Raw genomic sequence first — 27,600 nt, forward strand, 5'->3', positions numbered from 1 at the left:
GGGAAGATTGATCTGGATAGATTATGGGAGAAAAAAAATCTATTTTCAATAAAAGGAAAAAATATAAAACCCCCTTACATCAACCTCTTCAAAGTTTCCCAAGCAGAAGCTACAGTTCTGCCAACTTTTATGTAAGTATAATAATGTATTTGGGAATGAGACATTCCAGTGTCTCTTCTCTCCACGGTTCAAGCCTCAGACACAAACCATCTGAAATCTCGGACTACCAGACATTTTGGTTTTTATATCATGTCTTCCTGGTTTTAGCTCCAAATGCACCCACATTTCTCCATCCAAATCACGCCCAGGTAATCACACATGCGTGCCACTTGCTCTCCTTTTGAGGGATGAAACCTGAGTAGGGGGAGGCTTCTTGTTCGTTCCAGGTGTCCAGAACTAAAAGAACCACACAGAAACTGTATTAATTAAATCACGGCTTGGCCTATTAGCTCTAACTCCTTATTGGCTAGCTTTTACATCTTAATTTAACCCATCGCCATTAATCTGTGTCTCACCATGAGGTCATGGCTTACCAGCAAGGTTCTGATGTCTTCCTCCGGCAGGGCTACATGGTTTCTCTCTACTCCTCCTCCTTTCTCCCAACATTCAGCTTAGTTTTCCCTGCCTAGCTCTGTTCCCTTATTGCTCTGCTATAGACCCAAAGCAGTTCCTTAATTTATCAATGGTAATTTATCACAGCATACAGAGGGGAATTCCACATCAAACTTGCTCTTTCCTTTGAGCCATAAATGGTTCTTTGAAATACAAATACCCCACGAACGGTGTCCTGATAAGCCAGCCATATGGGAAAAATAAAGCAAGATGAATTTAGCACACCTAAGCTCAGTAACACAGCACACTGCAGAGCTGTGTTCTTTCCTCTGATGATCAAATGTCTACCTGAAACTGTGGTTACTGTCATCAGCCTGCATCTCAGGACAGCATCATACATCCTATCTATAGACAGACAAAAGATAAAAATCCCAAACACTGCATATTCCTGCCAGATGTGTACTCTTTGTGGACTCCCTTAACGTAAAAAATTAGAGTTCAAACCTCCAGTACCTGAGTCATCTGCTTAGGCTTTATATCCTGCTCATTCTGGTCTTAATGAGCAGGCCCCTCAAATTCATATGAGCTTTTAATTCATCATAAATAGCACCCACATATGTTTATCAAATATGCCAGCCTTCCACTATTCATTTTGGATGCTTCATTTCTTTGCAATCCCACATGTATCAATACCAAAACTCAAGTTATATTTATTTTTGCTCAGATAAAGAAACATTGTACTATTTTTCTCTATGTGCAACCTTTAACACAGGAAGGAATCTCTCTGTGCCTCATCTACACTAGTGTTCAGCCGTTATTTAAGATGACATATCTTTTCATAGGTTGAAGCTAACTTTTTAAAACAAATTCTTCTCTCATGTATTACATCCTGACCAAACTTTTCCTTCCTCCCTTCTTGCCAACATTCCCACCTCCCCTCTACCCTAGCTAGTAAAATGGCCAAGACTCTTACATCCCCATTTGACAGCCATGTTACAGACACTCTGGCATGTGCCACCTGACTGTGAGGTTACAAAAAGAACAGTTTGTAGGGGGTGGGGCATGTGTGCCATGGCATGTGTGTAGAGATCAGAGATCATTGCCTCCCATCTCAAGGAAGGATCCGGGGGCTGTTTCTCTGCTGTGTGTGCCAGGTTGGTGGGCCTGCAATCTCCTGGGGGTTCTTCTGTTTCTGCCTCCCATCATGGTCTAGGAGAGCTGGGATGAGACACTTGCGATCTTGGCCACCTGTATGTGGTTCTGGAGATGCAAACTTATGGCCTCATGTTTTCACAGCAAGAATTGGACCCTCTGACCTGTCTCCGAAGTTTCATACTTTAGTGTTTTTGTTGTTTGTTTTTTAAGACAGCCTTACTTATATAGCCCAGACTGGCCTTGAAATCATGAGCCTACAGCCCAAGCCTCCTGGGTGCTGAGATTCTAGATACATATCACAATGTTTAACTCCTTGAATGAACTTATTTAATTATGTCAGTTGAGGTCTGTATGTAAGAGACGGATTATTTTTCCTTGTATAGTTGAGCTTCAGTGTTTTGAATCTGTATAGAATGTGGCCTGGCTGGAACTGTGCAAGAGAGTGTGACAAGGCTCTGCAACGTTCAGCTTGAGCAAGAAGGAAAATGACTTGCAGGTTTGTTTTGGCAACTTGTTTCCTGATATTCCTGTGTACAAAACTTAATTTCCAAGTTCTTAGCCCATTACTTTAGGGTTTGTCCTCGAAAAGCCAGCCAGCGGACTCTGCTTACCACTCCCTTTTTTCTCTTCTCAACTTATTTTGAGGCTTCATTTGAGCCTTTAAAGAAATGCATAAGAAACAAAAGAAAACAAAAGTAACTTGCAGAAGAAGACAGATGAAGCCTGTGTGTTCCCTTTGTGAGTCGTTTCGGTGGAGTGGGACTTGATGCTCGTTCTCAGCATGAGGTGGTGTGTTTGCCGGACTGTGGTACCCAGGCCAGGAAAAGAAGGAAGGGACTGAAAAACAGTGCCCTTGCCTTTATTTGTTTACACTTCCCACTTTAATAACTTCAATATTTGCACAGCTGACAGAGAGGGAAACACACTGAGAATAGATATCATGAAGATCTCCAGGAGTCGGCAAACCAGAAAAGCATGAACAGGGTAACAGTTGCATAGGTTATGAATAAAACTCACCTCCACCAAGTCCTGGGGTTTCGGGACTCCAAAGGAACACATATAAGGAACACATTGCTGTAATTATTTGGTACATTTCTGTTCTCTTTATTATAGACATGTTCAAAACAGACTAGTGAAGAAGGACACTAAAAAGAAATCCCACACTAGCTCAGAATTAAGTATCATAAAGGGTTATTTATTTAGGGAGTAGACTCACAGATCACAATCCTCTGAACAGGAACCAAATCAGGCCGCCAGAAGAGAGGCTGGACGTGTGCTTTACATCAGCATATATAGTATAAGAGGCCATGTCCAAGTGGGCAGGTAACTTAAAGGCTACTGGCTGTAGGAATTCCTACAGCACCTTCCCCTTTTGTTTAAATAAGAAAGTTCTAAGCCTAATATAAAATTATATATAATAAGAACAAATATCAGGTATAAAATTAGAATTACAACCAGCACAAACAATATCAAGCAAGAAACATATGATAAATGTTTCAATGATTATCCTATTCTAATGAGTTTAAGTCTTGTGTAATAAATAACTTGGCCAAGTCATGAGAGGAAAGTAACTACAACTATCTAGTCTTCGTCCCCATCAAAAACCCGAGAAGGGAAATAATATTACTTGAGTAAGCAGGACGTGCAATCAAGCAACTTCTAAAATGTGCAACAAATGACAGAGACAACTGGCTACCTGGGCAATCACCAGAAGTTTCACTTGCAACGTTGGAGCAACCAACTTTGGCTAAGGCCTAGAGTAATTGACAGACCATTTTCAGAGGCAGGAAACTTTTCAAAACTATCTTACCCTATCTTGGCAGGATTTAACAGTCTTGTTTCTTGTATCCTGCTTGTCCTGTCCAGACAGCATGCATTTTGTCAGTGGTCGATGCATGGGCAATTCCTTGCCCAAAGACCAGTTTTGTCAAGAAGAAAACAAGCTCCAAGTGGAGTGTCTTCGGTGCTCAACATTCTCTTAGGAATATATTGGTGCTGTCAGGAGCAATAATGTCTCATGTCAAACAGAACCCTAAGTTATTTAAAAGCCCTTCTACTTGTTTGCACATCTGTGAAGTATATTTCCAAGTTCCTAGACTTACTCCTTTAACGTTGCCTTGACAGACTGGTCTTTGCATTCTGCTTCCTCCCCACTATTTCCCTGGTTTATTCTAAGGTTTGATGTGTTATTTATCCCTACAGGTAGCATGACAACTTGCTGTTGGAGCCATCCCTCAGTGCCACTGCAGCTCCTGCCTGTTTTAGGTTTCCTGTGTGTCAACCTGAACCCAAGCCTCAGGAACAGTAATGTGATATTTGCTCAGCTCCCAGTCAGCTCCCACATCCTGCACCCTTCAAATCCTGCCTGAATCTGGAATTTCCTGTAGCCACCTAAGATAGACTGCAAAGAGGACAAGGAGAAACACAGAGTTTCAAAACAAGCTCTCAGTTAAGGGCAGTCGTGGCAAACCTTGTTTACCAGTTGGCTGAGGTGCCCGTGTTTACCTGCGGTAGTATAAGTTTGGCTTTCATGGGTCTCGAGATGTAGATTTTTGTTGGTCAGTAATGCGGTGAAAAGAATCACCTTATTTGATCTTTTCTGATCTTTCACCAAATGGTAAGATTGGAAATGCAGCTGGGGCCGGCACAACAATGGGAACAGTTGTACCACACAGATATTATGTAGCTCTATCACATACACAGTAAAGGAACTCCAGTCTCTATCTTCCCAAGACAGAGTTTAGACACTAGAATGCCATCATTCTGATCATTAAGGAAAATAAATCCCCCCCCTTTTTTTTGGTCTTTAGCATCAATTAGGAACTACTTAAGAATTCAGAACTCGAGGGGAAAAGAAAGCACTGCCTTGTTTGAACAGACTTGGGAAGATTTCCTAGGAAGACAGGTGTCTTGAGTACGGGGATATCTTTTTCTAGTTTTCATCGTGTTGGAGGTGGAGCAGGGGCAGGGCTGAGCCTGGGCCATAGGAATGGGATGGTGGTACTACGGACCAAAGGGTAATCACAATGTGACATGGGGCAGGGCATGATTTGGTCAAGTGCCAGATCTGTCTATAGATACAATAGAAATATACTGAGTGTGACTTTGTTGGGAATCAAGAGCCTTTAAGAACAGAACACCTGGCAAGGCTTCCTTCACCTTGAATTGAACTCAGGACCTCTGGAAGAGCAGTCAGTGCTCTTAACCTCTGAGCCATCTCTCCAGCCCCGGTTGTTTGTTTCAATGAGGAGTGATTCCATCACTCACTCCCATATGCTACTACTCTTGACTAATTTCAAGGCACTAAGAACACTGAGTGAGGGACTTGAGAGTGGTACAGTGTGATGTAGGCAGGATGGTTGGGACAAGGTATTGTGAGGACTTAGTATTCAACCTGAGCCCTGAACATGTGAAGAAGTGAGCCAGGTGAGCAGGGAAGGGTGTTCCTGGAAATGGGAAAGAGTGAAAGAAAAACTTGGCGTGGGAGAAGGGAACGTGACTTTGTGATCAAAGTCCATCAAGGAAGCCAAGACGGTTGACGCTGAGGATGTTCCCTGTTATTGTTCCTGGAGACAGAAATCCTTCCCTCCAGGCCTGAAAGAGGCCGGGCAACTTCGCAGGGATAACCTCTATGGATGCCTTCCAAAGTGTGACCCAGTTAGAAGCCAATTTTAAGCTCTCCTTTGTCACCATTCAGATATTGCCTGTTGTTAAGAGCTGCAATCAGTCTCCTCTTTGGTTACATCCTTGCTCTGTTGACCAGCTCATCACAGCTTTTGGTCTTGACGAGGCCCCATGAATATTGTCCATAATGTTAATTTTTAAAAGGTTTATTTTATTCTTCTCTCTCCCCTTCTTCCCCCTCCTCATTCCCCCTCTTCTTCTCTGTTCTCTCTCTCTCTCTCTCTCTCTCTCTCTCTCTCTCTCTCTCTCTCTGAATACCCACCTGTAGTGGCTAAAAAAATGTGTCAGATTCTCTGAAGCTGAAGTCCAGGCAGCTGTGAGCCACCACACGAGTGACTGGGATCTGAACCCAGGTCCTCCGCAAGAACAGCAAGTATTCTTAACCACAGAGTCATCTCTCCAGGGCCCCTACAGTTCATTTTGATTTTAAATAAGCGATCATTTTGCTCTAATTAATATCTGTCTCTTGTCACCTCAACTATGGTATAGAATAAGAACTACATCTTTAAAATCCATTTGGGCTGTGGTCTCTTCCAACAGAAGGTGTTCACTAAAAGCGTTCTTCTTGAATGAGTATTCCATTCAACTATCTCACAGCCCAGAAACACAATAGAGAGAACTTAATCTCTCCCTCTCCCTCCCTTTTGCCAGGAAGATATGAGTAGCTAAAGTATTTGGTGCTATATATAGTCAGTTGATGTCAGCTGGATGCCAGTCTCTTCAGAGAGGCTCAGTCCCCAGTTTGAGTCAGAGCTAGGGACCATGCCGTTCCAGGTTCAAGGATAAAACCCATCAGGCCCAAGTGCCATCATATTCCACCTTCAGCGTTTTCCTCTACAATTGGGACCCACCCCTGCTGAAAAGTGCAGTCTGACAGTAAGGTGAGTATATTGTTTCCTAAAATGTCGTATTAGTCAGTTGTCCCCAGAGGTCCAGAGCTGTGACTCATAAATTTGCCATTCTTTGCTCTAAAGGGAGGCTGTTGATGCAGACCTAAAATGTTAGCACCGAAGAGTTCTGGCTGAGGCTGGCCTCTTCCTCGGTCTCAGAGGGTGCTGGAAGGGATGTCCTCTGATGCTGGTGGGATGGCAGCCAGGAGAAAAGTACTAGCAGATGAAAACAAAAAACCTAAAGTGTAGGGGAGAGAGGGGAGCATAAGGAAGCTGGCACTTTCATTGCTTCTCAGTGCAAAGTGGTCAACACACTGAAAGAAGGGGTCTGAGTCTTGTGCCGTCCTCTGTCCCCTGAGGCATGGGCTGCTGATGAAAACCATGCACTGCAGACAGACAAGCAGTATGTGGTGGTCACTCAGTCAAAAGCAATGATGAATTCTTAATAAAGAAGAAAGATGTTCTCTTGCAGAAAGGATGGTCATAACGAGGTCTTTGCACCGTCTCAACAGTGTCCCTTTATTTTCAACAGGGAACCAAAACACCATGCTATCACACAGTGCCATGGTGAAGCAAAGGAAGCAGCAGGCATCAGCCATCACAAAGGAAATCCACGGAAACGGTACCCACTAAAACCTCGTCATGGTCTTAATGCAGCGTGGCATAAGTAGAGGTCCCTTCTGGGGTGACTATTCTGTAGTTCATTTCCCACCCACCATAACAAACGTGAGGCTCTCGGGGTGCTGTAGAGAAGCCTATGGCCATGGGTCCCTTTGGAGCCCTCCTTTCTCACGGGGAGCTATTTTCAGATGAGCAGCTGCTGCAAAAGGAATGAGGCTGGCTGACAGCTGGTGCGCAGTCTCCCGGCCCCTCGCACTATCAGCGAGCATGATGCTTACGGGTTCCGCTGCTTTGTAGATAATTTTCATACAACCCTGTGGTTTTTTTGTTGTTCTATCTTGATTTCTTTTACTTCGTGTTGCATCAAAAACTCTAAAATAGGTTCTCTCTGCCTTCTAAAGTTTTCAAAACAAAACAACCAACAGCGTAGGCTTTCATATTCATTGTATTCATTGTTTAAACCTGACACTCGTATTCACGTTCAGCAATTGATTTACTAACATATATTGCACACAGAATCTACTTTTAATTTTGCTTTCTGAAAAAAAAATGGGGTTCTTCTAACCTCAAGACAACTTTATTTTTAATATATGATAGATGTAAGATATTAGTCCAATAATAATTAATATTGTTATTATTCTAAAATCCTAGCAAATAATTCTGGAAGGCCTTACGTTTTACTTGTTAAAAATAAGCAAATTTATTTTGTTCATGAATGAAAATGAGCATCCTGTTAACTTTTGAGTTGAATACACAGGTCCTTTTCAGGGCTGATCTGAGCCATTCCGGACAGGTTTGTGGAATTCGCAGGGTGTCCCTTCATGGTCGTGCAGCTGACAAGTGGGGAGCTGCACCGTGAAAATATTCACATCTAGATGCATGAACCCTGGGGAGGTATCTGGAAACCATGCCGAGTGTAGTGTTTCACATCATCCTTTCCGTAAAGCAAGCTGAACTACCAATCAAAGTGTTTTGCATACCGGCCACATACCACAGTCATGTTGAAAGGGTACAGCTCGCCTTTAATCTCTTCGCTGTCAAGTCATTGTGCCGGCTTCTGCCTGTTTCCCAGGCTTTACGTTCATGCTAAATTCATTTAGAGTTAAATGAGAGTAATTCTGGCCTAGCAACCAAATTATATCAATCCAAAGTTTTGAATCCCCCCCCCACTTCTTTTAAATTTGTGTGTATCTTCTGGTGACCTACTTTGGGCAATAATTTACTTGTTTGTGTCAATATGGCAAAAATCAGATGATAACTCAAGTTTGGGACTAAATTGTTTGTCGTAAAACCAGGCATTGGCTAAATCACTTTCCATTACGTCATCATCATAATTGTCTTAGTCCATACCCCCTGAACACAATTGACTCCATCTAATTACATCATAATCATAAGTAAATCCGTTTAATATAATCTCATTTCAAATTATATGTCAGATTCTACTCTTTATTTGCTTGCCTATAGCTACAAAAGTAAAATTGTATTTTCATAATTTTTTATAAATATAACCATTGAAAGCTTTATTTTTAGAAAATATAAAGAAAATACACTTAGATATCAATGGGGAACACTACAACCTCCCCACCAGGAAGTCTTGGCCATGTGAAGGCCTTCCCTCCAACATTGGATGAGCTCCAGCCCAGGTAGAAGGAGCCCCAGACTCGGGCTTTATGATGTTGAATATTCTAGATAAGCTGGACAAGCAGACTCATCCAAGATAAAACAACTGTATAGTTTAAAGCAGGACAAATAATTCCTTTCTTTTCTCTCTGCTGGAGTCTTGCACGGAGCTTAACTATTTGCATGCTGCAGGGAGTCGAGGACACTACAGCTGGGGAATGCTGTCACCTTTTCCATAGACGTAGAAATGAGATATGGACTTCAGAGAAAACATTTATGGTGGGGATGAGTGTATTTTAAAACACATTGTAGCTATGAAACATCTGGATAGTTTAAAATGCTATATGCTAGAGTTCTGATCTTAATTTTAAGACTAATTAGTCTCCCTGCACATAAGAACAAATTAAGTATTAGAAAACCATGTGTTATTGTTACTACACTCCAAAAACAACAATAATAATGAATGAGGTTCAGCCAACGGCAGTTCTTGTAGAGCTGAGACCATAGCTGGGGATATAAGAGGGCAAGTTCCGCATTCTATCCCTCTTACTATTAGAAGGACAAAATGCCTGAAAGAATTAGTGAAAAATTCTACCCATATGGACTAGAGTTAACTGGGTAGAACGAGTTTTTGAAATCGCTAGTTTCCATTTGCTTTCCCCATGCTGTTGCTCGGTATGGACCCACTGTAATTTGGTGTCACGTTATGCACCAGAAGTGAGTACATTACACGTCCAACAAAAAGCTGATAAAAGTGTCTAGGGCCTCCCAGATGGCTCAGCAAGCTTGCTGTCAGGTTTGGAACCTGAATTCAATCTTTGGAATCCACACAATACACACACACATAAACACACACACTGAGAGAGACAGAGACAGAGACACATACAAAGAGAAACAGAGGCAGACAGAGACCAAGAGATTGAATAAACAAATGTTAAAGAAGAAATGAATTTCCTGTTTCCAAGGCTTTCTGCCCGGTCGGCCTCACCGTAGCCCCGCACTGCATTCCTCCTGGCCTGAGAGGACTGAAAGGGGAGATGTGTTCTTGTGTTACCGTTGCCAGCCGTGTTTGCGAGCATCTATGCGAGCATCTAAAAAGCACTGTGATGCAAGAATGAAGAAATCTTTTGTCTGCGTCTACACATGGATTAGCTGTGAGGACAAGGAAAGACAGTCCCTAACAGTCCCTACCCATAAGCCCTGTGTCATTTACCTGAATCTCTGTGGGTTTCCAGCATGCACTGTAATCCTCGCTCCTTAACTCATTTCAAACCTGAAGACTAAACAAGGAGGGATAGGGATGAGTGACAAAGGAAGAGATAGGGTCATCAGAACCGATTAAGAACAAGCACTTTACAGTATGGCCGGGAAAGGAATTGGAGCTAAAACAGCCACAGGATGGACCAGGACTGTGATGTCACTAGCAGCTCAGAGTCAGAGCCTCTTAACAGGAAAGGGGACCTCGGCGTCTGCTGTGCTGGCTTGCTTGCCCCCTGCAACCTTTCCTCCTGCCCTCTGGGAGGGCTTTGTTGTAATATGCTTTGGGGATTATTGTCTTTTTCTTTATATAGTTTTCCTGGGGCACACTGAAGAGAATCAAGCTGGTGATTTTGTAATTTCAGGGAAAGAGTTCAGCTTTGTGGTCTGAAATTCTGAACAGAGCACTGTGTAGATATGGCTTCACTGGTGCGTCTAACTCAGAAATACCGTGTTTACATCTGTTGAGCTGCCGGGAGGCGGGAATGGATGTGCCTGTTTCTCCATCAAAAAAGGAATAATAATAGATTAATAGTATGGCCAGAAATCGCCAGGACTCTAGAGCACAAGGCCTTTCAGATGAAGGATCGTGTGAGGATCAGTTTTTACTTTTCCTGTCAAGCAAGATTTCAGTATCAAAATGACGACAACAGAAAGACCTAGTATATCTCCAAACTTGGGATGGGGGAGGAGCAATTCAGTGCATGGGTTGGTGATAGTCCTTTAACTTTTCCATTAGCACTCTCGTAAGGTCAAGGAGAAATAGAGCATCTTTTATTTTGAAAAATGGTGTGTAGTCACCCATTGAGGATTCGCTGTCTAAGCCCCTGACCTGATCAAGGTCCTTCAGGGAACAAAGCTGAATCCCATTTCACACTGATCAGCACCCTGCATTTCTCCAGAGCCTTTCGCCGTAAGAGGCTCCTCTCCTGCAGGCTGGGGGGGGGGGGGGGGGATGAACTGTGGTGCAACTCAGAACACTAGTAATGGGATTTCCTAAATATTTACAGATCTTTAGAGCTAATCACACATTAATGGAAGCCTTTATAAGTAGTCTTAAAACTTAAATTGAAAGCCATTGGTGGGGGTGCATACCTTTAATCCAGCACCAGGGAGGAAGAGACAATTGAATCTCTGTAAGTTCAAGGACAGCCTGGTCTACTGGAACGTAGTAAGTTCTAGGTTAGCCAGATCCATATAGTGAGACTCTGTCTCAAAAGCAAAAAAACAAGCAAAAAAACCTTAGCAACAACAACAACAAAATGTCCCCAAAGTGACACAAAGATATCTGAAATAGGAACGCAAAGTGTCTCATATGGATTTCAAATTCATCTTCATTTAAAAAAAATTATCAGTAAAATTCTATTAATTGGGAAAATTTTCAAGCATTATTCAAGATCATAGACTGGACTACACTGTCTTCTGTTATGTGCTATATGGCATACAGTATATTAAAAGTAGTCTTTATGAACTATTACTTGGAGCCCTTTGCAAGTGTGGCAAAGCATCTCTTTGTATCAGTAAGACCTCCTAAGTAAAGTGAGCTTCTGCCAGCTCTCCTCCTATGGTTGATACATCCTACTAAGATTGCAGTCACCTGACAAGCATGAGCAAGCGATTTTAAAAGATCTTCGGCTTTAACTGCAATTGTCCGTCGGCGGATTAGATGTCTGGATCCGACTACAGTTCCATATCACTAGGGATGACCGCAGTCGGAAAGTATGCCTACCAATCTTATTCTCAATGGATGATCTAATGCCTCAAAGACAACCTTCTAAGTCACGAGAGCGAGGATGTGTCTCATCGCTCGGGCACTGAGGTTAAAATGCCCGTTAAAACCCCGTGCTGGGGTGACACTAAAGGGCAGGGACACCTGAGCTTGGAATCTGTGTGCCTAGGGGTGGACAGCACTCTGCACTGAAAGTTATGAATAATGAGAGCGATCATTCACTGGATTCTCAGCTCACAGCCAGTTCTGAACCTGTGACATCACACACTGAACTTTAAAGGGTGTGTGTAGGGGAACCTTGAGAATTCAGCTTGTCTTTTGTTGTCTGTTTCTGCAAAGGATGTTGCCTAATATATCCCTGACATAGGGACGCGATGCTTTGGTTGGGAGTTTGCCATGTTTTGTGTTGTCAATACGCTCACCATGGCCAACGTCAAGCTGCCATCATAGAGACACTGAATGAAGCGTGGGAAGAAACGTGCAACAGCAACGCCACATAGGGACTCACAAAGCAGTGGTATGGCAGGCACTGTAGTGTTTTCAGATTCTCCTCATGTGGCTACAACAGACACGAACAACCTCAAGACCACATGGATAACAGCAAAGGTAGCCAGCCACTTAGAGAGCGATACCTTTTTAATAGTCATTGCTCTTTTTACTGTGATTCGGCTAATTATGGAACTTGTTGCTTTTTGCTCATGGTCTCACTGTGGTAGCTCAGGTTGGCATTCAATTCGTGATCCTCCTGCCTCTGTCTGCCGAATGCAGGATAACAGTGATATCCCACTATACATAGCCAGAAGATCTTTCTACTCATTGCTGGGAATGGAACAAGGCTTCAAGTAGGTTAGGCAAGTACTCTACCACTGAGCTACATTCATAACACTATATATAATGTGTGTGTGCGTGTGTGTGTATGCACAAGTTTTTAGGTACAAACTGGTCTTGAACTTAAGTTGACCTTGAGGCCCTGAGCCTTTGCCTCCATCCCCAGAGTGCTGGGAGGCCAGGTGGGTATCAGCACCCCTGACTTCTCTCTGAATTTTAGCGATCGTGTCTCCACTGTGTAACTGCTGCCTTGTAGAATTTCTGAAAATCTGTGAGTCTGGTCTGTGAATCAGCATGCGTCCCAGCCATCACTTTGTTTTCCATGCAGTGCTCCTGAGCTTGGCATCCCGAAGCTGTTCAGTCACTCACAGCCACTGTGGAGTGGGAGGGGAAATTAACATTGAGATGATCCACATTGGGAGGCAACGAAGAGCTTGAGAGTTAGTAAAGAACTGCCTGTTTTGTTCATTGTGTCGGTGTTGACATCCCAGGTTGACATCCAACTTACTATGTAACTCAAGCTGATAATGAACTCACAAATTATTCTGCATCCACTTCTGGCTTCTGGGATCACAGACATGTACCCACCCTCTCCTCTAAGAATAACACTCATTGCAAAATTTTTCCTGGATTTACAATATAAGGTTCATAAAAAATTAAAACCAGAAGGAAATTCAAACCATAAAAGAGTTGTGATTCAGGGCCTTGGAGACAATGGAAATATTAGTAACTGCATGTAGATTCTAGGGCAGAGATGCACAGAAGCTGAGCTGGCTGGGGAAAGATGTCCGCTCCACTTTTCTTACCTCCCCCCTTCATGCAGGGTGCTTGGGGCCAGGCACAGCACGAACGGTGCGTCTCCAAGACTAGACGGTGGAGTTGGAGGGAGCATGCGTGCACTTCAGGGTTAGGCAAAGCTCAAGCTGAGGAATAGAAGCGTGGGGAGAAAAGCAAAGCTTATTAATATAAATATGGAGCAGTTCTGTTCGAAAAGTCACAAAATGGAAAGCTTAAATTTTACTAATAGCATGATAGCTAGCTTTTATTCATTCTTCTTATGTGCCTGGTAACATGGGCGTACCTAAATATAATTGAACTGTATTTAATACCAGCTCCTTGCAGTAATTATTATTCTCATGATTATTAGCTGAACATTAGTGATGAGGAGATAGAGGTTTGGACAAAATAAGCAACATACGTGATCACGAACTGCTAAAATGGTGAGTTCGGGATGGACCCCCGAGGCCAGTCTACGGAAGCACATGTCAATCACTTATTATAATGGAGAGCAGGAAGCAAATTATACAACGGAACAACGTGTTTTAAATGCTTTCTTTTGGATTTTCATGAATGTAAATATTGTTTTCCAGATGTAGATGGCATGAACCTGGGCAAAAAAGTCAGTATCCCCAGAGACATCATGATAGAAGAATTGTCCCATTTCGGTAATCGTGGTGCCAGACTCTTTAAGATGCGTCAAAGAAGATCTGACAAGTACACCTTTGAAAATTTCCAGTACGAATCAAAGGCACAAATAAATGTAGGTACAACTGAACCGTGAGTATCTAAATGAATTAACAGCATACCTAAGTTGGTACGTGTTACCAGGCTCCCAAACAAGTTCCTCTACGTCTCTGCTTTTGGTTGATTCTATTAGACCCTTTTATTCAGGATGATGAATAGCTTAGGTGGTTCAATAAAGAAAGCATTATGTATGATGTGAGAATGCTTTTTGTGTTCACTAGGGACATTGTGAGCTGTAGATTTGGCACTGAGGAACTGGCCTGTTTTGCTAGGAGGGTGGACAGTGAGTGGAGAGAACTGGTACCGATGTTTCCAAGCCTTATCACCTACAATTTGTGGTGGAAACATTCCCAAAGCACACAGAGGACGACAAAGCAAGGATGAGCATTGTTTTTGCTGCATCCATCCTGGCCCTGTAAATGCTGAGAACAGCAAACTCCATCAGTCTTGTTGCAAAGTTTTAGTTATACATGGTCATGACAAAGCCATCATGGACGTAACTGTGTGGGCTAGTAAGCATCAAAACCTTACAGCTGGGTGTGATGTTCCACACCTGTAACCCCAGCATTCTGAAGGCAGAAGTAGAAGGATCACTCACAAGTTCAAGGCAAACTTGGGCTATATAGTGAGTTCCAAGCCAGCCGAAACTACATAGTGAGACCTTATCCCAAACTAACAAAAATCAGATTTTACATGTGTTAGCATCATGTTCATTTAAGCAGTCTTTGAGAGAAATTGTAGAGAAGGTAGTTCATTAAAGACAGATAAACAGTTAAGGCAGAATGGCTTTATTTATTTTTATTACTTATTTCCTTGTTATACTTACTAAGAGCTGAATGAAAGAAAAATTGAAATAGAGTCTCACTATGCAGCCCTGGCTGGCCTGAAACTTTCTGTGTAGACCAAGCTGATCTTGAACTCACAGAGATTTGCCTACCTCTTCTACCTAATGACTGTGCCACTAGGCCAGGCTTAAATTAAGATTTTGAGAGCTGAGGATTTAATGTAAAGATTGAATCCTTGCCAGGCTTGTTCAAGGCCCCACATTCAATCCCCAGAACTACAATCAATCAATCAATAATTGTAGCTTAATTCTAGTTTTAATTGTGAATTCAGTTAGACATAAAATCATATTCAACTACAGTATTTACATTTGCGAAGGATAGTTCTTTGCTTGAAATCATGGGTAAATATATGTTATTTTAGCCTATTATTATACACAACATCCTCTCCTCTAGATAGAAGATATCTGCGGCTAGTTCAGTATGAGCTGGAAATAATCTGCACTTATCCGACGGTTTATTATGTAACTGCATTCATAAAGGAATAACAACAAAGAAGACCTTTTATGAAGTAACATGAAATAGGTGGATTAAGGAAAGCCTTGTAAAGTCACCTGCAAGTTGAGACATTTCAGTAAATGAATAATGTCTGTTTTCATGACTCCCTCTTATGCTGCAAGCACTTAACTACTGCTTTGAAGAAGATCTGTGACAATGGTTCTCAACCTTCCTAATGCTGAGACCCTTTAATACAGTTCCTCGTGTGGTGGTGAGCCCCCAACCTATAAAATTATTTTTGTTACTACTTCACAACTGTAATTTTGTTACCGTTATGAACTGTATGACACCTATGTTTTCCAACGGTCTTAGGTGACCCCTTTGAAAGGACTGCAACCCACGGTTGAAAACCATTGTGCCTGGGTTTAAAACTGTCCTTATGAATGTAACATAATCTCTCAATCATGGCAATCTTAAATTGTTGACAATAATCTTATATATCTGTTTTCAGTTATAATACATGTATGATTTGAGAATTTTTTTACTGTTGCAAGAAAACTGGGCACTAAATGATTGATAGAATCCCAAGCAGTCATACTAAAGCAATTTAATGATAAATAATTCAGAGTAGTAAACACTAATAGTGACTGTAAAGGTAGTAATTACTCTATCTTTAAATGTTGTGTGTTTTTATCAGCTCTGGACAAAGGATGGATTTATTTGCCTTTGAATTTCCGACATAGTTTCTACAACATAATAGGTACTCAATAAATACTTGCCCAAGGTGTAAGTTAATGGACAGGAGGGGGCATTCTTTTAAAAATTCCTGCCATGTTAACAATGTTCCACACTGCAGTGGCTCTGGCATCCTGCATGGCATCCTGCATGGCCTTCCTCATATTCCTCAGGCGTGTTGTAGAAGTAAAATCAGGCCACAAAGAGGTTGTACGGTCCGATGACAAGAACAGAAATTAAGAAAGGCAGAGAAACTTGTAAATTAACTAATCACATTGTTGATAGGAGAATTAAGATTAAACCCTCAGTGCCTGGTTCCCAGGCCAGAGTTGCCTTTTAACGTATCTTGAGCCATTAACCTAATTATTGATTACATAATAATGGAGAATGCTTTTACTCTTCCCCATCCATTGAGCTACAGACACTCTAAAAATAATTAATTACCTGTATCATTCCCTTGTTATTATAATATTTAGTATCTCATATAGAGGATAATATGAATCAAATCCCCAATAACCAAAGCCATCATTTCTACTATTAAGTTATCATCGTTTATTATTTATTCCCTCACAAAATAGTTTAGTTTGTTATGATATTAGACTGCCACATTTCGTTTTTATCCAAAATATTTATTAATATATCAAAATAAAAACTTCTGCTTTTTTTTAGAGAAAAAGAACCCAATTCTTAAATAAGACTAACCAAGCTATCTCAGGGGTATTAATATTTATTTATTATTTTTTGTTTAAAAACAATTTCTTTAGATTTGGTGTAAAGTTTACAATGAACCCTCCTTTTTGTTATTACTTCAGAAATCGTGTAACATGTGTTACATACTTGTTTTTAACTTGCATGCTTTTAGCCTACAATGTTCTATTCTGGTCTCGTTTTCTTTAGAGTTAGCCTCACTAAACTAAAAAAAAAATCACATGTTCATTTTTTGCGTCAACCTTTCAGACAGGGAGTACAGATGCTGAACATAATATTTTAAGGCTTATGTCACAGTCAGTCACCAGCGGCACATCATTGTGCTTTGTTTGCACACTGTCCTATGATAATAGAAGTCTGGCCCCCTTCCTGCTAATGACTAACCAGAGTTGATGTTCCTGTTCATTGCAAGCCTCAGGAGAAGCTTCCAGCACGCTAGAATCATGATCCCTAAAATGAATACAGGTAGGATTTCCTGTCCCCATAGGTGAAATTTATTCCATTGATAGCTTCTAGAAACTCTACAGCAGGTGATTCTTTACCCATTATGTTTTGTACCTCCCCACATTTTCTCAATGGTTTTTTAGTTTGCAGTTGAAGTTGGTAAAATATTAATACAGTAAATTAAGTAAAAGATGAGGTAGATGGTAAATTCAAACTGTAAAACATCAAATTACATACAAATGTGAAGTGCTTTATATTTAGTAATTATTAAAAATAACCTTTAAAACTTTTTTGAGACAGAGTTTCACTGTGTAGTCCTGGCTTCAGACTCCCAGTGATCCATCTGCATCTGCTTCATGAGTACTGAGAATAAAGGCGTGTACCACTACTCCTGGATAAAAATAGTCTTCTGTATAAGTACAGTAAAAGTGATAATGTTGCCTAGCCAGATTTAAAAAGTCTGTCGTGGGAACTCACAATGCCATGAATGTGGTAACAAAAATCTGTCTGACAAGGACAAGTAAGAGCTGTCATAAAGGAATGGTATAGATGTGTAGAAGGAGCTAGCCACTTGCTGGGTTTCCGGCTCCATGGCTTCTCTCTGACTCTGCCTCCTTCCTCCTAGCATTCAGCCTAGCTTTCCCTGCCTACCTAAGTTCTGCCTTGCTATAGGTCCAAAGCAGTTTCTTTATTCATTAATGGTAATCACAGCACATGGAGTGGACTCCCACATCACAGATGTCGCGGAAATGTTGAGATAATATAGATAGGTGTGGTGGCATTTCTGGTAGGTTATGTTAGAAAGAAGAGGGAAATTGAAGATAGATATGGAGAATTTAGGACTTGGCTTGACAGTGAGCAGAGGGAGGTCCTTCCAAGGAGATGAAGAGGCGATAGTAAATTGATGAGCAGGAAAGAACAGGGAATATGAGGGATTAGAACTCGGAAATGGGCTGCTATGTGAAAGAGGTGAGTCCAAGATCCCAATGGCTGGACACAAGTTTGAATGGTCTTCAACATGAAATAAGGATGCAATTCTAAAGGCTGGAGTCATGACATCTGTAGAAACATTAGTGTTCCAACTGACTAAGGGAGATGTGCATGATGGGAAATGAGCAGAAGGCAGACATCTGTATGATGAAGCACGAGGAAGGTGGGTGGACTCAGCAGCCAAGATGAGCCAACTTGCTGTTCTAACAGAGGACCTAACTTTAGCTCCCAACACCCACGTGGTAGCTCACAACTGCCTGTAACTCCAGCTCCAGAAGATGCAGCCCCCTCTGACCTCTGTAGGCAACGACACTCACAGGCTCTGCCCGTAAGCGGACACACATGCAGGTCATTAAACATAAAATAACTTTTGTAAGAAAAATAGTCAAGGAAGATATACACATGGAGACTAAAGTGGAAAAACAGACATGCCCACTGATAGATGCAATGGGCGCACAAATTTTATGGGCGTAATCAACCACTAAGTACAATAACTGTCAATAGAACTAAGAACTTGTTACTGCAAAGGTCGGGAGAGTTTAAGGAAAAGTGGGGGAGATTTTGGAGGAATTTGTGGAGGGAAATGAATATGATTAAAATACATTGTATAACATTCTCAAAAGATGAATAGAAACATTATTTTATAAAAGAATCTCTAGATCAAATGTTTGGCCAATATGCTTTGTTTTATTAGATTGGTAAAGATATTAAAAGTAAGCATATTTCTCGCAGTGATGTTATGAACAGAAATCAAATAAATTGAGGGGAAACTCTATATTGTCATGCACACAGTAATGCTAACTTAATTTTGGTTTTAATTTTTGTCAAATGGATTATAGCCTGATATACACAAAGGTTTTTATTGAACTGCTCAACTTTATTACAATGTAAATTACTGAGGTCCCGAGAAACAATACAGTGCCATTATGTTTAATTTCTTGATATGCAAATGGAAGCTTACAATATGCTATTACTGTGCATAATGGTTTCATCTCACTTTTGAACAATTACAGCACAATATTGCCATGCAGAATGGGAAAATTGATGGCAGCAACCTTGAAGGTGGTCCACAGCAAGCCCCCTCGACTCCTCCCAACACCCCAGATCCACGAAGTCCCCCAAATCCAGAGAACATTGCACCAGGTAACAAACCACCTTCAAACGGAACAGTAGAATTTCTATGTATCTAAAAATACTACTCCATGACATTTAAATGGTATAGCCTTTCTCATTCACTATATTTTGTGTGTAAGTTTAAAACAAAAATACAATTGAAGTTTAAAAAAATCATGTAAAATATTTATAATAGTTATATATTCTTTCAGACAGTTCATGGTATTCCTTTTTTAAAATTTTTATTGATTTGGGTTTGTGTGTGTGTGTGTGTATTTAAGTGTATGTGTGTGTAAGAGAGAGTACCTGTGTATAGATGTGTGTGTGAGAGAGAGCATGTGTGCACTTGTATGAGTGTGTGTAAAAGAGGGAGTGTGTTTGAATGTGTGTGTGAGAGAATGTGTGGATGAGTGTGTGTGAGAGCGTGTATGAGTGTGTGTGAGCGTGTAGAGTGTGCGTGTCTATGTGTCTGTGTGTGTGTGAGGGGGGACTTCTGCCCAGTGCATGTGGAGGTCAGGAGACAGCTCCCAGTAGTCAGCTTTTCCACTGGTTTCTGTTCTCGGAAAGGATTTATATGCGGTCTGGAAAATATAGATTTAGTTAGATGTAAGGGGCTCAATACTTTAATCCCAGCACTCTGAAAGCTAAGGCAGAAGGTTTATGACTTCTAGGCTAGTCTGGGCTACTAAGACCCTGTCTCAAAAGAAACAAATAGTATCAACAATAACAACAAAACCCATTTAAAAACATAGCTTTTAATTTGTTTTAAAAACAAATCCCATTAAGTTAATATGCATCATTTAGAAATATTATTACCTTCTGAGAGATATTTAGGAAAAATTATATTAGTTCATTGATAACTTTAAAAATAACCTACAGAAAGTACTTTTTGTCTTTGAAAATTCAAATATTTCCTTAAAAGCATTATGCAAAGTAGATTTTTTTTTAATTTACAGAATTGAACTGTGGGATGAGTAATAATATCTCATGGGTTCTAGAAAATGAATAAACAATTTAGGAAAAACACTGCAGGGGTTTTCCTCAGAGTAGTAATGAGCTATTCTTGAATGCAGGTGAGCCAACTCACTAATATTTAATCTTTAAAGAAAAATATGTTGAACATCAATCACTGCTGAACTTGATAGTTTAGAAGCATTCTGACCAATCACATTGAGAAAAACCATAGAAAAACATACCCAAATAACACTGCAGAAGAATGAGTAAATTCAATTAACTGCACAATATTCTAAGATTAATATGGTAACAAAGTTCTTAAGTAGTTCCAAACAAAAGTTGTGGCAGAAAGCAAGCTTTTGGGTCACAGTAGACTGAATTCCACACTGTTCTGTTCACTCGTTCATTTTTATTTTACTATTGCACTGTTAAAAAGAAAATTATTTATTTTGGTTTGGTGTTTTAAAATCTTTAAAACAAAGAAAGCAAGGTAGGGTGAGAACTAAATATGATGAGTATAGTCTTTAAGATATAATGAGTACTTAATTAATCTTTAAAATTTTATTTATTTAATTTTAAAATTTAAATTAAAATACAATTATATTACTTCCTCCTTTTCTTTCCTCCCTCCAGCCCCTTCCATGTGCCCTTCCTCCAACCCCTCTTCACTCTCAAATTGATAGCCTTCTTTTAAAATTATTACATATATGTTATATATGTCTGCATGTGTATGTATATTGCCATTACATAGATATGAAAAAATGAATAAATACAATCTATTGAGTCTATTTTTGTTTGCGTGTATATGGCTTCAGGGGTGATTACTTTGTATTGGATGAACAAATGGGGGGCTCGATCTTGGGAGAGGCTAATTCTCCTCTCAGTAATCATTAGTAGTCTATATCATCATTTTTGCATTATTGCTAATACTTAAATTTTTTCTTTTTCCTTTTTGTTTGATTGTTTATTTTGTTTTTTGCTTGAGACAGGGTTTCTCTGTTTAACAGCTCTTGCTGTCTTGGATCTTGCTCTATAGACCAGGCTGGCCTCGAACTCCGAGATCTGCCTGCCTCTGCTTCCTGAGTGCTGGGATTAAAGGCGTGCTCCACCACAGCCTGGTTAAAATTTTTAGCTCAGTAAAAATTTTAAAGGGTGAAGAGCTTCATAACAATAAGGCTACAGTGGGTACTCAGATATTCTTTAAAATAATAATTTTTTTTAAGACTTATGTAAAGTAACAAAAAAGCACATTTAAAAATAATAGTTTGACTTAAATAAATGTGATATATAGTCAAGAGAAAATAACATGATTTGGAAAAGCAAATCATTAGAATAATAAGTGTTAGTTAATAATGATGATGATTGATGGTGAAAATAATAATAGTAAGGTCCTTTCTAAGGTCCTTAAGCTTAAAAGAGTTTTTAAATGTCTCCAATTGGCTGCTTTCCGGTGACTTACAGAAAGCGTGCGTCATAAACTTACCCCAGCAAGAGACACTAAATGCAGGACCGCGTTAGGTGGCATTTAGAAACGGAGGGCGCTCTGTTGATTCCCTTTTGCTCTTTTCCAAAGGATACTCTGGACCCCTGAAGGAAATCCCTCCTGAAAGGTTCAACACGACGGCTGTCCCTAAGTACTACCAGTCACCCTGGGAGCAGGCCATTGGCGGCGACCCTGAGCTCCTGGAGGCTCTGTACCCGAAACTCTTCAAGCCCGAAGGAAAGGCTGAACTGCCAGATTACAGGAGCTTCAACAGGTAACTCGGTTATCCAGCGTGACTCGGTGGATTTGTGACATTCTCACTGTTGGACAGGGAGTAGAATCCTCTGTAGGAAACCAAGTTCGATCTTAAAATAATCTACGCACAAACACAGGTGTCTAAATCAAAGTGGACACTCCTTTATTTGCACTATTACTAATACTCGGAAAGTTTTATCTAGCTAATTCACTGGGGTCTGTATGAAGAACTTCATAAAAATAATGAAAAATTTAAATGTTATCATTTACTTATTACTTATTATTTCTTTAAATTTCCCCATCTTGTTTGTGTGGTGGGAGGTCAGCACGCATGCCACAGTGCACGTGCAAAGGTCAGAGGAGAATCTGCAGGGGTCTGTTTGTGTCCTACCAAGTAAGACCCAGCGATTGAACTCAGGTCATCAGGACTACAGGTGCCTTTACCTGTTGAACTGCCTTGCAGGTGAAATATTTTTTAAGTGATTGAAAAGCTATGAAGATAGTCAAATATCTTGAAGACCAAAATCTCAGAGAAAAGCAAAAGGAAATTTTAGAATCTAAACCCAATATTTGACACCACTTTTTTGGGGGAGGAGGCATTCACCGGTAAAACATACAAGGCTGAGGGCATGAGCCGAACTGAGCAGTTTGGAGAGTTGGACAAGCAGGAACGAATTAGGCTCCTTCACGGAGAAGCCCTGCTGTCTACTCCAGACTCTCTGAAAGACATCGTTAGCACACTCCTTTGGAGTAAAGGCAAGCAGTAGACCAGCTTCAACACACTCAACGTGGCTTCAATCAGCGGTGTCAAGCTGGGCAAACACCACCTCCTTTCAGTCACACAGCGGCAGTGACAAAAGCTGGTCCTTTTGGAAGACACAATGTTAGGCTCAAATCATCGTTATGATTGTTAAGTTTCTGTCAACTTTTTATTATGGTAAAACACATAGTAAAAGTTGAACAACTTCAACCACTTCTTAAAAGATGTGTGTCTTTTATTTACGTGGATGAGTGTTCTGCCTGGATCTATGTGCACCGCGCGTGCTCATGGTGCCCACAGAGGTCAGGAAAAAGCATGAGATCCCCTGGAACTGGAGCTACGGATGGTAGCGTGCCGCCATTTAAGTGCTGGGAGCCTAGATACCTGCAAGAGCGGGGCATGCCCTTAACTGCTGAGCCATCTTTCCTACCCCTTGCTCCTCTGAATACATCTTTTTGTTCTTTTATTCCTTTCATATGCATTCAAACTCCATGCTACATTAACAGACAAGAAATAAACTGAAAGACAGGAAACTCCTGGCTGTGCTTCAAATTGCTATATGATCTTAGGTGCAATATTTAGCTTAATTTTCTCATCTGTAGAACATATTTTATGATCAAAGTGCCTTTAAATATAGCACAGTTTTTTGCTATTCAGTAGAATAATTTATTTTTCAAGTTTCTGGGCAAACATTTTAACTTTCAGAAAAATAACAATTATTGTGAGTATATTATGCATCTAGTGTTGTTTAATTTTACAAATGGACTACCATCAGGATAAACAAGAAAGCATCAATCTGTGAATATGAAAGAAACAGGCTTATTACTCACTACAGAGATGATGTGATATGAAAACCATCTTAACTCAGACCTATTTCTGAAAAGTTAGTATTATGGAAATTATAGAGATACAATTTCATCTTAAAAGAAGACTTGAAGTCTTTCCACTGGACATTTTTGCTCCACTAACTTGGAATGAAGCTTCAGAGTATTTCCGTGGACCCACAGCGCCTTGCAGGCAGTCTGCCACTCTGGATGCTTCTGTGCTCTCTTTCATGCCCGTGGAGAGGGTAACGGAGCCCAAATCAACAGGATGTCCTCTCTGCGGTTGCAAAGGAAAGAAAAGAAAAACAGTTTTCCAAACAGCAACCCCCGCTGGACCAGTGGTGAGAGCTCAGAAGTGGACGATGGAAGGGCTGGAAAACCACTCTCGGTTTCTTGGGAAAAATAAACTACCATTGGTTAAAAAGAGAGAAGACAGGGCACTAGAGCGGAACCTCAGCAGTGGGCTGGGCGCTGGGGAGAGCTCCCTCTGAGATTTAATCCAGAAAATAATTTTAAAATGAGCAAATGTCATTTCTGGAATAGCTATAAAATCACTTGACCTAATTCTGCGTACTTCAGAAATGCTAGACTCCAGCCTCTTCATCTAATGCATGTAGCCATGCTTGATCCAGGGGCTCTATTATTCCTACCTAGTCTCTCTCTCTCTCTGTCTCTCTCTCTTCCCCTTCCCTCTCCCTCTTTCTCTTCCTTCCCCCTCCCCATTTCCTCTCTTCGTGTTCTTACTGAGCCCAAGTCCTTGCACATGCTAGGTGTGGACGCTACTACTGACTGAGCTCTATCTCCAGTCTAAAATAATTAATAAATTGGGAAGGAGAGTTCTGTGTTATCTTACCAAGTCTTCCAGTGAGTGAATTTAAATGGTGCTTTTCTTCCTCGTAATAAGTAACATGGTTTATTTTTCTTCGTGGTACTTCTCATTGCCTTCTGTACGGTCAATCCATTCTCATTCAATGAATCTCCCTCTTTAATGCAGACACCAGTGAAATATACCACTTTGTCCTATTTTTGCCATGACTTTAGAATTTATAATGGCACCTGAGACCGGTAGGCATTCATTAACCGACTATGTTAATAATGAATTGATCTTGTATAATGTTTGGGAAGCCCTAAACGTTAAGCAATTTATCTTAGAACATTGGTTGTCAACCTGTGGTTCACGACCCCTCTGTGAGTCAAATGACCCACTCCCTCTTTCTCCCCTAGACAAGCAGATTCATCCACAACCCCCTTCAATGGGGTGACTCATTTTGGCTTAGAGCCTCTTCTTGCCTCTTTCAAGAAAGTTACACTCTATCAATCATTGGCTCCAATCGTGATTTCACTGCCCTCTTATTCTGCCGGAAGCTTGACTGTCCTCAATATCAGCTCTCACTTGTTTTATCTGTTGTGTCTCTGCTCCCTGTACATTCTGGGAGACTTTTCCAACGCAATTCAGTGCAGCATACCTTTACTACAGGAAGATGACTTGACTGGATTCTAAAGGGATTACAGTTTCTTTGAGAGTAACAGCGATGCCTTTGGTTTCTTCTTACAGTCTTCTAGCACACTCTGAGAAACAATGGATTTTCATAATAATTTTCATAATTTCTATTTGGTATTCTTTTTTAACTTATTTTGTTTTATTTTTAAAACAATCTTATTTTGTATACCAATTCCAGCCCCCTCTCCCTCCCACCCTCTCACTTCCCCTACCTTCTCCCCATGCTATCTGGTATTTTTAGGTGGACTAAGATAATATGTGGTAATGGAGGTATATGGTTTTACTAGAAAAAACATAGCTGAGTACTGAAAAGGTGGAACACCAATGCTGTTTCTAGAAATATACACATTTTAAGCACTTGGCCAACAGCAACCCAATGATGGAAATGTAACTCAGGTGCACAAAGTCCTGAGTTTGACCTTGAGCACAACAAAACAGACAAAAAAAACCCCTGAATCCAACACATAAGGAGAAACCCATGTCACATGTGTGAATAAAGATAATAGATTAAAAAATCAGGGCTCAACTTAATTAATTAGTACAGGCTCAATTTTAAGAACTTACTGTGATAGTACTACAAAACAACAAATATTTTAGAGTTAAAAGAAAAACAAACCTGGTGTGCAGTGTCCAGTGAATGTTTCAAAACATGATTTTGTTTTAGAAGTTTGACAAAATTTTCAAGTCAGTATATAAAATTTCAAGTGTTTTTGAACTAATAATTTTATAATATTTTCAGAATTTATAATAGTTTAGAAAGATAGGTCTTCTTCTTTTCCCTGAACTTTCTGAAATTTTATCTGCCGTTGACTCTTCTCTGTCGTGGACATGTTGTTACATTCTAACGGCTAAGCTCTCCTCCTCAGAAGGTAGTTTAAATGTTATTTTTTTCCCCAGAGAAATATTTGCGATGATTCAGTCTACAGAAACTAAACACTCACTTATTCACAGAATCAGCCTATGCTGCATAGTTCATCACTGTGAAATAGTTTCTTGTGTTGGTTTGATTTGCTATGCCCCCTTCACTGCTTGAGATCTGGAACTGTATTATCCACATTGGTCTTTTAGAACCATGCCAGCCAATGAATGCGCAAATGATGCCTGGCATAAAACAAGTGAGAAATGTATCTGAGCTCCTGTATGCAATGGCAGAGGTTAGATTTTTATTCAGAGAAAAATGGGGAAATTTTGAAATTTTTTGTTTGCTTATTTGGAGATTTTGTTTTAATTACGACATATCTCCCTGCCCTTTCTTCCCTCTAAACCCTTCCATATGCCCCTCCCTGCTCTCCTTCAAATTCATGGCCTCTTTTTCACAAATTTTGAAATTTCTAAGATGAAGACAGAAACATATACACAAGATAATTTCTCACCTTTAAAGAATTCACAGATGCCCCTAAGCAGATGATAATCTTAAAAACATGCATGAACAGTACAGTCTAACATGCCCCCAAGTACCACACGGTTAATAGAAACAACCTCTAGCCCAGGAATCTAATGAAGGGAGTGTCGGCAGGGGTAGTCAGAGGGAAGATAGACCTGAAATGCTACAGACAGCAAAAGCTTTTGGTTGTAATGATTCAGGGAGCAGATTTGTTCATATGCCCCTCCCTGCTCTCCTTCAAATTCATGGCCTCTTTTTCACAAAAAAAAAGAGTTCATACAAAGGGTCTTTGCAGTAATTTGTCCTTTATCTGTTTTCCTATCAACGAATGAATGAAATCGCTTGATTCCAGAGCCTCAAACTGAAAAATATCAGTTGGCGTCCATAAAACAATGAAATTGTTTGCATTTTTATGATGAATAAAAATTGAATATTAATCATTATTTGCTTTTCTTTTGATTCCCACAGAGTTGCCACTCCGTTTGGAGGTTTTGAAAAAGCATCAAAAATGGTTAAATTCAAAGTTCCAGACTTTGAATTTCTACTGCTAACAGATCCCAGGTTCATGGCCTTTGCCAATCCTCTTTCAGGCAGACGGTCCTTTAACAGGACTCCGAAGGGATGGATATCTGAGAATATTCCTGTAGTGATAACAACTGAACCTACAGAAGACGCCGCTGTGCCAGAATCAGACGACCTGTGACAGGGAAGCCGGACACGCCTCAGAAAGCTCTGCCTATAGAAGCTGCTGCTATCCTACTTGCTGGCAAAGCCATTTAAGTTATTCATTACTAAAAGCATTTAATGGCAATTAAGTGGATTCCATTTCATGGCATTTAATTTGAATTGAACAATTAAATTCTTATTTAAAAAACTTTTAAGTCACTTGTGTTTTTTCATAACTTTATTTTCCTATTCAGTTTTGTTTTCCATAATCTAGTCTTTTCATTGTGAAGGCTCAGGTGGAAAAGTAACTAACAGAAGTTTTCTTTGTTTCAATGAGTTATTCCAGAAGACTTACACTGGATTTAGAGTGTACAGTAGGGTATGTGGGGCCATTCGGAATTTTATCCGAGGGGCGAGAGTTGTGTGAGATGCTCTACAGATGTTATTGCTGAAGATGAGGGTCAGGTACTTCCTACTTGGTACCATGTAGCATAGCGCATTTGGATACGTGCTCTCTTTAGCTGGGAGTAGAACTCTAAATGCCTATGTGTTTTTTACTTGTTTGAAATTGTTAACGTTCTTGAGTTAGAATGGGTTATTGAATTTGTCTACTATTGTTAAAAAGACTAGGAGGTGATGGTCC

At 40.4% G+C, this 27,600-nt stretch overlaps 1 protein-coding gene across 2 annotated transcripts; it reads left to right on the forward strand.

The window, feature by feature from the left end:
- The first annotated feature begins 6,105 nt into the window (after positions 1–6,105).
- Positions 6,106–27,172, forward strand: Myoz2 (myozenin 2). 2 transcript variants are annotated; one of them, XM_075981462.1, is made up of 6 exons: positions 6,106–6,272; positions 6,814–6,903; positions 13,707–13,876; positions 19,031–19,160; positions 21,658–21,841; positions 26,882–27,172. In XM_075981462.1, the coding sequence occupies exons 2-6, from the start codon at positions 6,828–6,830 to the stop codon at positions 26,895–26,897; spliced, it is 576 nt and encodes a 191-aa protein (XP_075837577.1). In that variant the 5' UTR covers positions 6,106–6,272; positions 6,814–6,827; the 3' UTR covers positions 26,898–27,172. The 2 variants fall into 2 exon arrangements, with proteins under 2 accessions (XP_075837577.1, XP_075837576.1); XM_075981461.1 differs by having other exon boundaries at positions 6,108–6,272; positions 26,760–27,172.
- Positions 27,173–27,600: the final 428 nt, after the last annotated feature.

This window comes from Microtus pennsylvanicus, chromosome 7 (assembly GCF_037038515.1).
Source record: "Microtus pennsylvanicus isolate mMicPen1 chromosome 7, mMicPen1.hap1, whole genome shotgun sequence".
Lineage (NCBI taxonomy): Eukaryota > Metazoa > Chordata > Mammalia > Rodentia > Cricetidae > Microtus > Microtus pennsylvanicus.